General features: G+C 35.8%; 1 protein-coding gene across 10 annotated transcripts in view; it reads right to left on the reverse strand.

The window, feature by feature from the left end:
• Positions 1-17,734, reverse strand: part of tns1b (tensin 1b) — a 235,509-nt gene that overhangs the window by 101,456 nt on the left and 116,319 nt on the right. Inside the window, exon 1 of one of the 10 annotated variants that reach the window (XM_059562501.1) lies at positions 13,487-13,836. The exons of the other annotated variants lie outside the window; for them this stretch is intronic. Coding sequence (XP_059418484.1) covers positions 13,487-13,534 — 48 coding nt within the window. The 5' untranslated portion in view covers positions 13,535-13,836. Of the gene's footprint in view, positions 1-13,486; positions 13,837-17,734 lie in introns of those variants that run through there. 10 annotated transcript variants of the gene reach the window in all.

Below are 17,734 nucleotides of genomic sequence, written 5' to 3' on the forward strand. Positions count from 1 at the left end.
TTCTACCTTAGGAGACAACAGTTATCTAGATGACTTATCCTCCCCCCTTGTGTCTCGATGAAAGTACGGACACTGCTGTATTACTCTCTTAGATGCACAGATACCAATGCACATAAACTGATTCAAAGACTTATCAAGCAAGCTACGTTTTTACATCATTTCACAGCAGATTAATTCCTTAAATTCACATTAGATTAAGAACAAAAGCAGCCAACTCACTGTACTTCCATAATCAGACAAATTACATGAGAAAAAAATAGGATGCCACTTGATTTTATCCAAAGAGACAATGAAAAATGGCCATCAAACACCAAAACAGAGACATTAGAGGGGCCGGATTGAAAAATAAGGAATTTCTGACATCAAGTGAACAGGAAAGAAATTTTAGAGGCAGAGCATGTTATGACATTCTGATGACAGAATATGAAGACAAACATTTTTCCTTTGGAATAATGTGCACTGATGAATCTTACAGATTACAACCAGGAATGTGTATTAAGAAAAAAGTAAATAGAGTCTTATTTTGATATAATGTTGACTTTCCTGCATATTTAACCCATTAGGTTTCATATTATGCAATAAAATTAATTCATATAAAATAAAAAATATAGTGTACCTAAAAACATTCTATCTGCTATTCACTGAATCTATAAATTTGTGAAGACCAATTGTTTTAAATAATTACCAAAACCTTTACCAAATAAAATAACAAAATGACTTTAAGGCATATTTAACTCTTAAATGGCTAATATTATGCAATAAAAATGTATATATTATAAAAAATATACTGTAATTAAAAAAATTCAAAATTTTCTCCCCAGTTCAATCTGTAACAACCCAATATTTTAAAAACTAATGTATAACTAAAAAATTAATTAAAATAAAAAAAAAATATTAAAATAAAAACACAACAGCAAAAAACAAAAGAAGTCCTAAAATTCAAAGAGGCTAAACAATATTCACGAAAACTAAATTATGGCTGTTTTTTGCAAAAGCCTAGGTTTTAGCCCTGGGTTTTGGTGCTGTGTGATGTTGCATATCAGTAGAACGGTGGGGCTGGGTTCTGGGTTTCCTGCCTTTATTTCACTGCCCGGCCCATAAATCAAATGCAAAAGCTAACAAGCGCACAGCAGCTATGTGCCAGCAACCCCTGAAACAGGCCTGCTTTCTATAAACATTCCTCAGGAAAACCGTGCCCAGATAAGACCTCCACATACTCCTGAAGATCACAAACCCCTCCTCCGTTTGCCATCAGCACAGCATACAACCACTAAAATATTTCACATCGTGTTTAGTGGATCCTGTGGGAGGAACAAACTCACTGGTTCTTCACAGCTGGAATGTCCTCATGAACACTCTCAATATCTAAACCTGATTGGAGCAAAATGCAAGAACCGTCCCACAATTCCATTTCAAATTATGTATTTGCTGTGTCCCAATTCACCTACTTGTACTATGCCCTAAAATGTACTCTTTTTGTGAAGAAAAAATACATACTTTTGAGAGTGTAGCAGAATAGTAAGCAAGGTTTCGAACAAATTATTTCATTATAATTGCGTCTATAACGGAGCGCTCTTTTGCTTAATTAAGTGTTTCCCATCACCGTTTAAACTGCCCTGTCCATCATCTTGTGACAGTTAACATCATTCACATCCTTCAATCTCCTACCGTATTGGAATATAATGAAACAGCAGGCTGATCTGCCAGTCACGGCTCTTTCAAGTCAAGAACTGTCTTCATGTGTTTGCATAATGATGCATTTAAAAGTTAACCCTCTCCCGAGGTCTAAAGGTATTTCTGGGGCCTGGAGAAGTTTTGTCATGCCCTGACAATTGTGCTTTTTTCAGTTTTTTATACACATCTAAATGTCTAAAGTCTAATCTCACTGTAATCAGCCCACATGGGGCTATAATAATATGTGAGCAGCATGTATGTACATGATTGTGTTTTTGAGAAAAAAAATATTATGCATGGTTAGTGAAAAACTAAAAATGTTAAATCACTTGAATAAGGCAATAAAACACATACAGAACATTGGTTCACGGGACTTTTGAGAACTGGAGCTTGTAGCCTATAATTTTTCTTTCTGAATTATGTGAAAATCATCTTGTTTACTCACTCAGAGAAAACAATATATTTATTAAAATTTTCACTTTTTGTTGGTAAAAGTCATATGCGAGTAGGCGTCAACTATCATGAATATCATTGTGATTTACACCTGAGAAGACAAAGGCCCGCATAATGAGCTGCATAATGAGCCCTTAGTCAGCTGTGCCACCGAGAGGAAGGAGTTACAAGAAAGAATGTGAGGACAAAATAAATGTATATAATTTTATGATTGTAGTTTATTTAGAATATATTTAATTATCCCACAACATAATTTAATATCCACTTGCGAGTGCAGTTAAACAGTTTATTAGGAACAATCAAAGCTGACTTTCAAAGTGAATTTTTTGTACCATTACTCCAGTCACACAATCATTCAGAAATCCTTTTAACAATCTGATTTTCTACAAAAAAAAAAAACTTTTTTTGTTATTATTATCATTATTATTATTATTATTATTATTATTATTATTATTATTATTATTATTATTAATGTTGAAAAGAGCTGAGAATATTTTTTCAGGTTTTTTTTGGGGGGGGGGGTGATAAATTGAAAGAGCAGCATTGTTTGTTACATTTGTTACGGTTACATTTATTTTTTACATTTATATCATTTACATCAAGCTTTTAAATGGTATAGTATTGTATATTGTTATTGAAACTTCATAATGTTTCACTTGATTATACATTTAGTCAGGAATTATAGTTTGGAAAAAGTCTAACTAGTAAAATGTTTACACTTTACATGAAAACTAGTGTTGTTTTCTGTTGTGTGGGTGTATTCAAAACTAGCCCAATCACGTTTCCAGGAGGTTCCTGATAAAAATTGCTTCCCGGGGTTAAAATATAAGTTTTTTGGCAGGGTTGCCTTGGTAAAATTCACATTTTAGGGGCTAAATATCACGTTATTTGTATTGGGGTCGCTTTGACCCGCTGACATGAAAAACAAACTCAGACTTGGCAACACTGGTTGGCATTTACTACACAGAGCCGTAATTCACTGACAATCTACACAAAATCGATGTTAAAATCGCAGGCGATTCTTTGTCGATTTTGAAAACGATTTTGTGTTAGTTGTCGGTAGACTACGGCTCTGTGTAGTAACTGCCGCTCCACCTGAACCAGTGTTGCCAAGTCTGCGATTGGTTTTCATGTCGGCGGTTTAAGCAACCCCTATACTAATAACGTGATATTTAGCCCCTAAAATGCGAATTCTACCAAGGCAATCTGAATAGAGAGTTCAGCGATTGGGGTGGGGGGGGGGGGGGGGGGGGTTGGGGGGTTTCACATTAGAAGATAATGAAGAGAGACGTGAAAAACGGACATCACGTTGTTTTCATATAGATTACTTTATCACAGAATATCTGTTTTCGGCAGCACTTGTTTAGTTTAAAAGACATGCCAAGCTGTCTATAGGTATCTCTCTCATGTCTTTTCGTTGAGCATTCATGGAGTTACAGTTCATTTTAATGAAGTGTTTGTAAATGAAGATCAGCGCAGACAAAGGCTGCAGACAACACACCTTGTTTGTTATCTTTATTATATAAGTGCACAAAGTTCTGTTGTTATGTCTGTACACAAAAAAAAAATGTAGACCCTTTACAGATTCGATTGATGTATTGCTCTTATCTGTACGATCAAAACTGAAAGTGTAATTTAAGTTCTTTTCGGGGTTATCAGGAGAAAATGACTCATAAGGCGTTTACGCGTTATTCGACTAGAGCGTTAATTAGGGGCGCTCCGATTGATCGGCTACCCATCATAATCGGCTGATTGATTTTGGGATGATTGATCGGCGGTCTCTAAAAAGGCTGATCTCATAAAACCTATCTTAAGCTGATGACGCGTCTGCCGTCAGAGGTTTGGCTCGACATGCAGCGGCACCGTCTCAGTCTCTGTCCAGCACGGGTGAAATAATTATAACGCTTTAGGTAAAGTACAATTCATATTTAAGTGTCTGTGAGACATAATTTCACAAACAGCGTGAGTGAATCACAGCGCCCTCTCTCTTTCTCTCTCAAAAAGCAAATAGCTTCAAATCACATCGTGTCTGCACTATAAGTGAGCTGCATGCTGCACAGTTGACACGGGAAGTGTTACTTGCACCATCAAGGCAGTGTCGCATCGTCACTAAAGTTTATAAACTGCATTTTTTCTTTTTAATTCTTGCCAGTGTTTAAACTATTCAACAATCACGCGGTTTCCTAGAGACCATGCACCCATGGTAAATATGAACATGCATTGACAAAAATTTAATAATTACACCATAAATGCATATAATTATAGTCTACTGTGTTTTACAGCCGACACATAGGGTATGGCTTTTTTGCTAGATTTAAAGAAAAAGAGCACTTTTTAAATTAACAAGGCAGTTCTTAATTAAAGTTCTTTATGAACCACAGGATTGCTTGTAATAATTAAATGCAAAATAAAAGGCAGTAAAGTAAAGTAATATATAAATCCAGAAGTAAATGCAAAAGCAAAAAGCATTGAATAATTGATGAAAGATGTTTTACTGTACTGTGTAAAAAAAATGAATCACAATGTTGAAAAAGCATTTTGAGTAACAATGTCTGGTTTTAAAATCAAAATAATGGAAACATTTTGTGATTGTGGTAAACAGCCAAGGATCAGGAGCAGAGTCCTGTGTGAAAGTACAGTCTGTGCTGCTTCTGTACCACACATGGACTACATACGCACTGCAAACAGAGTATGTGTGAACCTCACATACAGCTCATAAAACCAGGCTTGCTCTGTGTAAGCTATTGTGCAACAATTACACGATTTTAAAAACCAAAATACAGTGCATGATCAAACATTACGGTGAGATAAATAATTTTTTAAAAATGTAAAAAAAAAATGCCTCCATCCACCCCTGAAATTAAAAACAAATCCTCACAAAAGTCACCTAAGAGAGGGATTAATTTTCAAAAATGAAATTCAGGCCCTGAATAAATGTCTAAAAATCTTGATTGGGTGATCACTATAAATAATTCTACATGATAAAAAGAAGGCTTTAAAAAGATCGGCATCGGTGATCGGCTCAGCAGATACTGCTTTCTGTGATCAGCGACCGGTGATCAGCCTAAAAAATCCTGATCGGAGCACCCCTAAAGTTAATGCATTTAAAATCTTGAATACTACTTAGTATGTACAGCATGCAAACTGGAATGCAGCCGATACAGCAGAAAGCACATTCTGTTTTCTTTATTTTACAAAAGCACAATTGTTTTTCTTGTTATTGTGAGTGTATACAAATAAAAGTAGACCCTTTACAGTTTTGAATGATATATTACTCTTATCTGTACGCTCAAAAAATCATGAAAAATTTAACTTGGTGGCACGTTCGCCAATTTTAGAGGGTTAATAACTAAGATAATAAGTTAATAAAAACATCATAAACTTCATAAAATCCTTTGTCTCGCTAAGGGTAATTTCTAGCATTTTTTGTGTCGTAAATACACCCAACTATTTTAAAGCTCATCTGACTCATAATTTGAAAATATTACAGTTTTATTGAAAAATTATTATGCGTAATGATTTTTTTTCATCATCCATCAAACATCTTATATTTCATCTCTCACTTTTCACTGAAACGGTTCAATGTGTCAGTAGCAGCAAAATTGTGTTTATTTTAAATTAACATACCCAATTACTTAAAATACCATAATATCAAATAAATCAATAAAATTAATAAAACTATTTTTCAATATTTTATAATATTGCTTCAAATCTGTGCACTACAGTAACTTTACCTCAGTTATGTTTTATTCTGTAAAGTAGTAGGCTTTACTCTGCTTCACGTTGTGCCTAAAAACAACAAAAACCCCTTGCTTATGATAAATCAAATTACTGTAATAAAGCAGTGCACTTGTTCATGAACAAAATACAATACAAAACAATAATTAAAAAAATTTGAGTTGAGCTACAAAAATAAGACTATATGAAATAAAATGATTTTAAAAATCAGCTTGAAAAATGAACGCATGCAAGATGGAGCACAACTGAATGGTACAGAATTCTTCTAAAACTTGCTGCATTCATATCTAATGCATATGTACAAAGACAGATGATTAAAATATCATCTTAAAAAAAAAATTTAGTGTGTTTTGAGGCCACGTTACTGCTGTAACATCTATGGTGGCACGATATAAGAAAGAAAAACAGAACACGATTAATCATCCCTGACAGGACCAGCAGACTGGAGGACCGGCATGTAAGAGTAATTATTGGGGACAATACTGCATACAAGCCAGAAAATCTTAACCTAAAAGCTGAAAAACCTCAAATAGGAACAGAAGCAGCCATGTTTTCTGCCACCCCATGTCTCTAACAGCGATGGTGGGTTTCAAAATCCAGTTTTTGTTAGAAACAGAGCTACATCATTGCAGTGAAATTTAAAAACAGCAACTATCATTAAGTCGCCATCCAGACATATTTCTGCCTCAATTTGCAAAACTGGTACTCGCACACACTACAGACCCTCATCTTTGTTTTTGCTTGGTCATTATTACATCCAGTGTTGAATGGCAGCTGACTACGAATTTTCAATCAGACGAACAACACAATCTAGATTCAGATGAACTGTCACTGCGGAACAAACAAGAAGACATTTTTGCAAACTTTCATCACACTTTCTGAACTGATTGTTTGGAGGAAATCAGTGAAAAGCTCTAACTTCACTCTTACTGGCGTGAAGATTTTCACAAACTCTTAAATGACAGCATTCCAATTATGCGTTCCAAATTTAGTGTACGACTGCTGATTAGTGGCTGCCATGCTTCCATTCTCTCCCAAGATTTCTACCAATAACCCTATCGGTTTATCAAGGACTGAAATGTCCCATTAATATGTGCATTTATGGTTTGTCTCAGCGATTCTGTATAATATCATACTGTCTGGAACTTTAAGTATGTAAATTATAGCCACTGAACATTAGTTCCTCATAACTGCTTTGAGTGTTTAATCACTGTGACCTCTCTTAGCCTGAATAGAAGCTCTAGTGTGTCCCAAAGACAGGATATTTCAACTAATTCTGCCCCAAATGACTTCCTGTGGACCTCTTAGCAGGTCTACAGAGTGCCAGCTCTCCTAAAGCTACTTTGATGCCTACTTAATACAACGCATAACTGAATGGACAACAGTAAGGCTGATGATACATGGGGCAACTTTTTAACCAATGTTGCCGTGCAATGATGCCATCAACAGGCAACCAGATTAGACACAGGGCCTACGACTGATCTAACGTATGCAAATAGACATTTGTTACACATTCTCAATGTGAAAGTGCCCAAGCAACATTGCCTTCACAAGCCAAAGATGCCTTCACTGTACATATTTTATGGGCAACATTAGCAATTTAATAGTAGAGGCCAAATCATTTGGCATCAGAGACTGCTTAGATTACATTTATTACTTCTACTTTTGTGGAAGTCATGAAACTGCACAGACATGTTTGTATATTTTTGATAGACTGGTATATATATATATATATAGTACAGACCAAAAGTTTGGACACACCTTCTCATTCAAAGAGTTTTCTTTATTTTCATGACTATGAAAATTGTAGATTCACACTGAAGGCATCAAAACTATGAATTAACACATGTGGAATTATATATGGAATTATATACATAACAAAAAAGTGTGAAACAACTGAAAATATGTCATATTCTAGGTTCTTCAAAGTAGCCACCTTTTGCTTTGATTACTGCTTTGCACACTCTTGGCATTCTCTTGATGAGCTTCAAGAGGTAGTCACCTGAAATGGTCTTCCAACAGTCTTGAAGGAGTTCCCCGAGAGATGCTTAGCACTTGTTGGCCCTTTTGCCTTCTGTCTGCGGTCCAGCTCACCCCTAAACCATCTCGATTGGGTTCAGGTCCGGTGACTGTGGAGGCCAGGTAATCTGGTGCAGCACCCCATCACTCTCCTTCTTGGTCAAATAGCCCTTGATGCCTTCAGTGTGACTCTACAATTTTCATAGTCATGAAACTAAAGAAAACTCTTTGAATGAGAAGGTGTGTCCAAACTTTTGGTCTGTACTGTATATATATACTGGTCTCCCAGATACATGTTTGTCATCTATAGTCGGTCCTTAGCTAAGGAAAACCCTTTAGAGATTATTCCTTTATGAAGGGATTTCTTATCTTAAGGTTTCGCTGCAAGCAGACCCTGTGCTTTCCAACTTGTGTGATCCCAATCTTCCTGATGGGTACCCTATCTGCCCCAGCGTGCTAAACGTGCCGCCCGCCAACCTGCAGTGATAAACAATCCAAGCGAGCGAGCACACTTTGTTTCCAGAGAGCGAACGCATTCATCCATTTAAACTGCAGCAGGCTGTGGAGATGCTGCAGGGGTCTTAAATCAACCCCCTCCCGACTGTCTCAGAGCCTCAGCTTCTACGCAGGAATGCCATGGCACGTGTTTCTGCTTCCGTCAGCATCTCCTCCCAACACTTCACAGCCTCCAACCATTTGGCAGAGACAAACGTAAACTTGCTAATACTTAAAAACCTCTTAAAGATTGCAGCTAATTTGCTGTGACCTTGTGAAAAGTGGGGCCCCAATCAAAACAGTCCCATGTTGGATACATTTCGGCTATCTTGTCAGATTTCACGTTTAACAACCCTGGAGAATGTGGACATACTGAATGCATTTGCTCTGGTGCCGTTGGAAAACAGTGGCTCTTTTAACTCGGTAGTCAACAAAGATTAGGGGGAAGTCTATCTGTCTGAAGATCATAAAGCGGAATGGAAAAGTAACTAGGTGTAAGTTATGGTAGGATGGTGGGATAACATGAAATGATCAGGGCCAGAGTGAATTTCGCAGCAGTTTAGAGCAAAAACTGAAAAGTTTTATTAAATGGATGTCAATACATCCTAAATGAAGCTGAAATATAATCAAATTAGCCAAAATATAAAAGGGGCAGAGACTATGTAGATCTTGAGAATAATTTGGTACTTATTTATGTTGAGTAAAAATCATATTTATAAATTAAAAATATTTATACATATACACACTCAAATTCAAATTTTTAGGGTACAGGTGTTTAGATTTATGCCTTATTTAGCAAAGGCATATTAAACTGATCAAAGTGAAAGTAGAAAATACTGACATTGTTACAAAAATTATATTCTATTTCAAATAAATACTGTTCTTTTGCATTTTCAAAAGTTCAAAAGAACTTTTGTTTCTACAAAATATTAAGCAGCACATTAATAATAATTGATTAATAATTGCTAATAATAAAATGAGGACCAAACCAGCATATTGTATTATAAATAAATTGGAAAGCATAAATAAAAATTAAAATAAACTGTGATAATATTTACAAATATTTCTTTCAAAAACATACTCTAAATTATACTGACTGCAAACTTTAAAACAAACAAACAAAAAAAAAAATCAGTTAATTACAGCTTTTTTTTTTTGGCCAATATAAATAAAAAGTAATAATGTATTCATTGAGCAAATACATAAAATAGCTGAAATGTATTTATTTACATACTTTGTTCTTGTGAAAATCTCTGCTGAATTCTGCAAGAGGAGATTCCATGTGAGTCTCGTCATAATTCAAACATCTACAGCAAGTATCATGTTATTCGGAAATAAAAGTTAGTTTTCCCTTGATAAGATATCTGAAAAGTACAAAAAGGACCTGCTTCAATATGGAAAGAAGAAAAGAAGAGCTGCTTCAAATTGTTTTGTCACGGTGTAATTTTGTGGTAAAGATCTCCAGGTATGATGCGACGAGAGCTAAAACAAGGCTCAAGAATGTAAAACAACACTTGAAAAATACTCATAAATTTACAAGCCAGTTACGTGTCCTATCATTTACCTCCAAAGCTGTAATTTCCATTTCTGCATGTAGCGAATGCTTCTTAACAATCACACATACACAAACCAAACTGTTCTTTTGCATAATCCACTGTTATATTTGAACATCCACACTGGATTCTGCTTTTCTAGAAGGAAAAGTGAATTGATCTCAACATTGGACAGCTTCCCAAACTCACTAACGGCAGAGATGCAGATTTATTTATCTGATGGAATCCAAGCCGACACTAAATACATCTTCCAGCCATGAGATCAAATGATCCTTGAACTTCCATAACAGCCTGTTTTTTTATGCACATTTATCACACAGAATTCCACACAGGATAGTCTTAGAATACTGTGGATCTGGATTCATCTGCCTCTATGTGTAAGTGGGAAATGTTGGAACTGCAGTTACAAAGGAGATTGAGGAGCTTCTAAATCACAGCCGAAGCCAACAGGAGGAATGCTGAAGAAAACTGCTCTGAACTCAACCAAGCCGCTAGAATCTCCCTTTCGATGACTACCTGGAGACCAAACATAGACCCTAAAGCAAGTGAAAGAGTTTTGTTTTTGTTTTTTTGCATGTCTGGTTAATATATGAAACCATTATTACTGTACAAATCATCAACAATTTACCAATAACTATGCCCAGACAGCTCTTTTTGCATTTGCTAAGCGTAATTCTGTGAAATGTTAAAGAGTTAAACCAGATAAAATGTGTTAAATAGAATTAATTTTATGCATGCACGTTGCAAACACATTGAATGATTTGTTTAATTCATTAAGTTGCTTACAGTTAATCAAATAGTGGTTCACTTCTACAACGGGACTGGCAGGTTTTTTTTGTTGTTATCTTTTGCTCACCATGGCTGCATTTACTTGATTGAAATTATAGTAAAAAATAGTGATGGCAAAGCTGAATTTTCAGAAATCATTCTAATATGCTGATTTGCTGCTCCAGAAACATTTCTTATCATCATCAATATTGAAATAGTTGTGCCGCTTAATAATTAAAAAAAATATTTTCTGTCAGGATTCTTTGATTAATATAAAGTTCAAAAGAACAACTTATATTTAAAATCAAAATCTTAGCACTTTAAAGTCACTTGGTCAATTTAATGCATCCTTGCTGACTAAAAAAATTCATTTCTTTCAGAAAAATGTAATCCTACTGACCCAGACTTTTGAACGGTAGTGTAATTTCCAAACTGTACCAAAATTCTGCACCAAAATCTCTACTTTAAAGCATCAATGTGGTTAAGCATAATAAACTTAATTAAAACTTACATAAAAACTTTGATTCATAAAGACAGAATGGGATGTGTATAACTTTAACTTTCTGTGCAGATTTGCATTTGCACATGCAGTGTGGGCCTGCCAAATTTTTTTTTATTTATTTATTTATTTTTTTTTTTTCTGAAGAAACAGACATTTTCTTTTAGAAGAAAAAAAGCCTTCAGCATCAAACAGTTGGCAGTGATCAGGGATCAGACAGCTTAGCAGGGTACAAACAAAGTGATTAGTTAATTAGCCCTGTTTGATTGACCGCAAATCTCCTTCTTTCATATCCAGTTTCACTGCAGGTTCTTAAGCTCCATCAGCTGATAGTTTTACTGGTGTTTTGGAACAACATGAGACCTGCATGAAGCTCAGGTACAAGATCAAATACAGTAGGATCTGGTTCGGAAGATGATCACCAACAGCCTCAGAAAGCAAAGGCTGAAGGGTAATGCACTGGTTTACATTTCTTCTAAAGCATTCTGGGTGATGCAATTAAAAAATGGAGTCTGGGGAACAAAACACATTTGTTATGAGGGACGCAGTCGTAAGAAAATGAAACCATTCATTTCCCCCTCTCACTATCTCTAGATAATGATAAATACACTGGATGTGTTCACAACAGCATTATTTCTTTTTCCCCTCAATTTGAGCCAAATTAGTCTAAATTGCATTTGCAAACGTGCCAAAAACACAAAGTGTGCATTCCTTCCCATGGTTGAATTAGAATTGACGAGATGGGAACAAACAAAGCTATAAACGTTGCATGGGTGTGCATAAACGACACAATAATGCTTTTCAGCACTAAATCATCATCAGAGTTTTGCCAACTGAGAATTTGCAATAAATGTCCGGGTACTTGTGAAGCCGAAGTTACCAGTTTTATCTAACCGCAGATGCCATAAACACATTAGTTGAGTTGCAGCATAATAAATAACCCAAACTAAAGAGTCTGGAGTTTGACCTTTAAGGTCACTGTCTGTCCTGACCTCAGGGTCATCAGGTTATGTCTGGTCAATGGAGAAAAACCTGTGGTAGGGTCTGAGCAAGGATTAATCTTATTTCAACACGTCCAGGTCACATCAAAATCCAAAACACATGCATGCATACACACATACACATACACATACACATATATATATTTGCATGGTAGATGGTGCTGGTACATGGTGCTGGTCTGTGCCACGGGGGACGGCTATTGTTCAGCATTTAACAGCAGCTTTGTCATCCTGTCAGCTGCATTTGTTACAGCAGAAAGGGAAGCTCTTAAAACATGCCACTCAGAGACCCGAATCAAAGCTGAGCATCCTTGCTGTGAGACCTTCACCAGACCAGAGACTCACTCAAAACTACACTGACAACAAAGTCTGACTCTAGTCCACAATCTAAACTCTGAGCAGATCTACAATTCAGATCCAGACAAACATTCACTATTAATGCACCAATATGCTATTGTTTGGCAACCAGCCATACAATACGGCTAATTTAAGTCAAGTCACATTTATTTCTATAGTGCTTTATACAATACAGTTTGTTTCAAAGCTGCCTCACATTAAAAAAACATGAAAATAACCGTGTTAATGAAGTAAATCTGATCAATTATAAAACAAATTTAATTTTAGCTGAAAAGCAGCTCTACAGAAGAGAAGAGTATCATTACTCAAAAATCATTACTGGCAAAGTTCATTATATATATATATATATATATATATATATATATATACACACACACACACACACACACACACACACACACACATTCAATTTATCTAGAAGCAGCTCTGTAGAAGACAATAGTGTAATTTTTCAGCTCAAGTTCCATGTTGATTCAGTTCAGATCAATAAGTTCAGATTCTACTGTTAAGTATAACCCTAAAGACAACAATGTCAATATTCAGCACAAGTCCGTTCAGTGTTGGTTTAGTTGGTTTATTTTAGTTACTACAGCAGTTTGATTTACATTCAGCATTGAGTCACATTCCAAAGCCAGTGGTTAATGTGGCTAAAATTCTCCTCAACATCTCCACAGCTGTCCCGCGCTTTTCACAAATCTACGAGCGCTGCTTGACTGTTCTCATCTTACTCCTACAGAACACACAAGTTCTGTAGTCTAAGCTTGACTTAAACACTTCTGCGAACACTTACTCTCTGTCTTCACACAGAACAAGCAAACAAACCGTCTGAGGCACAATCACACACGCAGCTCCGAGAGCAAATGAGGTTCAAATTCCCAAGATATCTGAAGAGGTTCCCAGCGCCAGTGGAGCTGTCACCATCTCCTTACCTGAAACACAGCGGTGGCCATCCTCAATGGGAATGAATGTGTGTGCATGTGTTTCAGCCCCAGCGCCACATTCTCCCCAGAGCAAAGAGATTCTGGGATCGTCCGGTCCGACTCGCAAGCAGCGCACCTCTCTCAAACACACGCTATAATCCAGCCAGCAGGAGTGAGTGTGTAGATGTGTGCACAAACACGTTGACTTTCTTGGCTTCCTGAGAAAGGCTGAAATGTTGACTCACATTCCCTGTTCGCTCTAGCCAAAAAGAAAAAAAAAAGAAAAAAAAGGCTCATAACATATATTCACGCTATATATGGCTATGGACTAAGAGAGGAGGTCAGATCCATACGCAGCACCTACAAACTCAACGAGCACACGGCACTGAAATCTAGGAAGTCTAGCTGCAGGCTACTGCCATTCCCCTTTCCCTCTCGCTTTTTTGCCCTCCCTTTTTTGCTCCTTCTCTCACTCTCTCCCTTTTGCTTACTGTGAGCATTTATAAAACAGAGAGGGGAAAAAATCCTTAGAAAAATATACACAAGGTCCAAATTAACACACATCAAGCATCAAATGCAAGAAAAATGGCTTTGGATATTAAACAAGCAAAGTCATTCATCAGAGGGTCAGTAACTTTATAAGGAATGACAATGACTTAAGTGCATTTATTAATAATATCTAGACTTCTTCATTTATGTAATGTCTGAAATATGTGTGTGTGTGTTCAAAAATTCTAAGTGATTTTTTTTTAAAATAATAATATTAAACAAAGTATTATATATATTATACAGAAAATAAAAATATATTAAATATTAAATATTACATTATTTAAATTATTATATTATATATATATACATATATATATATATATAAAGGGTTGTAACGGTACGCAAAAATCACGGTTCGGTACGTACCTCGGTTGTAAAGTCACGGTTCGGTTCATTTTCGGTACAGTAAGGGAAAGAAATGCAAACATTAAACTGCAGGTTGGCGGTCTCCCTCTTTGTCACCTATAGTAGCAGCAGCGCCCCAGTGTGTAAAGACACATAAAACACGAAGCAGCCGTCACGCAACTGACACGCAGCAGAAACGCCATGCTCACGTCACGCAGCCAGTGTGTCACCGGCCTTAGAATCAGCTGCAGGGCGGGATTTGCGCTGAACGCGGAGACTTCCGCTACTTAATATGTTCGTTTGGAAACATGAAAATGTATATGTTCCGCACACAAAATATTGCATCCGGTCATTCTGTACACACGTGCACCATACCGAAAGCCCTGCACCGAAATGGTCCGGTACGAATACACGTACCGTTACACCCCTAATATATATATATATATATATATATATATATTAGGGCTGGGCAAGTTAATGCATTATTATCGCATTAACACATTAATTGATTAACGCCGATAATTATTTTATCGCACGTTAATGCAGTTCTTTTATTATTATGAAAGTCCGTTGCTCACTGGCTCTGAATACACATACAGTACAGACCAAAAGTTTGGACACACCTTCTCATTCAAAGAGTTTTCTTTATTTTCATGACTATGAAAATTGTAGAGTCACACTGAAGGCATCAAGGGCTATTTGATCAAGAAGGAGAGTGATGGGGAGCTGCACCAGATGACCTGAACCCAATCGAGATGGTTTAGGGGTGAGCTGGACCGCAGACAGAAGGCAAAAGGGCCAACAAGTGCTAAGCATCTCTCGGGGAACTCCTTCAAGACTGTTGGAAGACCATTTCAGGTGACTACCTCTTGAAGCTCATCAAGAGAATGCCAAGAGTGTGCAAAGCAGTAATCAAAGCAAAAGGTGGCTACTTTGAAGAACCTAGAATATGACATATTTTCAGTTTTATTCACTTTTTTTATGTATATAATTCCATATATAATTTCACATGTGTTAATTCATAGTTTTGATGCCTTCAGTGTGAATCTACAATTTTCATAGTCATGAAAATAAAGAAAACTCTTTGAATGAGAAGGTGTGTCCAAACTTTTGGTCTGTACTGTACAGACAAATCTATATATATGCATACACCTACATTTTAAAAAGTAATATTTCAACTTGATAGTGAACTCTTCACAATCACAATTGAATACTAAATATTTTAAATAAATAAAAAAGTAAAAAATCATGGCTGGTAAATTGCTGGTTTGATCTCTTTGTCCATATTATTTGTTTATGCCAAAGGAAATAAAGAAAAATGATTTTGATTAAAGACAATAAGCAAAATGTCCGAACCATCACAGAAATGAGAATCCATCCCCAGCAAGTTCTGTGGGCTCACTGGACTGGACTTGGTTTTGACAGACTAAAGCCTTTCAGGCTCCTCATCAGCCAAAGCCACCCCTCTCCTCTCTCTCCTTAGTTGTTATCAAGTTCTCAGTTTACAGGTTTAACATGAGTTGACAAGCTCAAAGGCAGGCTGAGTTACGCAAAACAGCACCCAGCGTGAGTCATGTAGCTGTAAAGCACCGATCTGAAGAACACCACCAAGCATGTATATGCAACACTAATGCTCTGACGTATAAAACAAATGACTTCAATCCCCTTTAAAACAGCCAGAGTCTTTCAGCTTCATAAGGATGCTCACAGTCTGATGGATTACAGACAAATCACAACAACACCAGATTTATAAAACTGTTCCTGACGGAAATACCAGTGCTAGCAAATATTAGTCCCTTTATCAGGGTCATCACACTCACTGCTGGCTGTGCATGAGAATCAAAAGATAACACAATTCTACCTTTCAAGAGAGAAGAATTCAAACACAACTCAGTTTGCAAATAGACTGGTTATGTTCTGAATGTTAAACATTCAAATCAAACCAAAAGAGAGATTTTCAAACTTCAATCTCAATTGAAAAAAAAAAAATCTTCAAAGCAAGTGTTAATGCAATATGCGCAATTCAGTGGTTCAAACTTAATTAATTGCAGAAATTTTAAAACTTACAGTTAAAATAAACCTCCAGGCTCAGGGGGAAGCAACAAAGGACACACACAATGAGCTCAAAATAAAATACTTTAATAGGAAAATAAATTCAAAAATATATAAAGAATACTACAAAGAGCATCAGTTTCATCAGTATGTAATGCAGGGTGTCTTTATGAATGTATTAAGCAAACCAAACCCAAAACCAAACAAGAACAAAGATAATCCAAAAACTAAACAAACAAAGAAAGCTCCAACAACCTCCAACCCAAGGCCCATTCCCCCCATTAACTCATCCAGCAATCTCTTTTAAAAGGAACGCCCCAGGCCACAACGACAGGTGCAGTCAATGAATCGCCCATTAGGCTAAGTCGTAGGCAGGGCAACCAATCACCACGCTCCCAAAGTGAAAGTACACAGACCGTCACATGGAATGTCTGAGGAATATCAATGCATTATGACCCTGCTATAAAAAAGGAAAATGGGCAGGTGATTATACAGGCTCACTGACAGCATGGAATTTAACACTGGCTTCAGGGCTGTTTGAGACCGGACAGAACCAAAGCAATTACTAAGAAGATACTGACGACCCTAGTGCTGTAACCTTCTGCCCTCAGGATACAAACTTATTCTCAACTTCTGATTCTCCTTTAGTTTAACTGCAACAGCACATTAGGGCTGAACAGTATAGTTGTGTTAACTTATAGATAAATAAATCATTTATAAATAATATTTACTAAAAAAATAATAATAATAATAATTAAATAAATAATTTTCTGGAAGTTTGAAAGTAATTATTTTTATTATTATTATTAATATAATTATTATTATTTTTGGATGGACAGTAAAAATTTAATATAATATACATGTGCTGTTTTGTATATTTTTATATATATTTTATACATGCCATTGCATGCATAAATTATTTAACACAATGTATTGTATTATTTCATACATGCTTATTTTACTACACTATTATTTATTATATATTTATCATGTATCATATATATATATATATATATATATATGTATATTTTATTTTTATTGTTTTACTAAATTGCTAGTTTTTTGTTTTGTTTTGTTTTTTGCTTTTTATACATACTTTTGACTGTCATTGGTAATATTATTATTTTTACATTTTATTTATTATTTTGTTTGTTTATGATTAATAAGGCAATAATCACTATTTTGAATCAATTAACTGTGCAGCCATACAACACATCATCAATGTAAATGACGTAAAACCTTCTTGCAATGTAATTATCCAATGAACAACATGGAAACATTTCTATTATGTAAAAGCAGCTGACCACCAAA

This window comes from Carassius carassius, chromosome 11, assembly GCF_963082965.1.
Source record: "Carassius carassius chromosome 11, fCarCar2.1, whole genome shotgun sequence".
Taxonomy (NCBI): domain Eukaryota; kingdom Metazoa; phylum Chordata; class Actinopteri; order Cypriniformes; family Cyprinidae; genus Carassius; species Carassius carassius.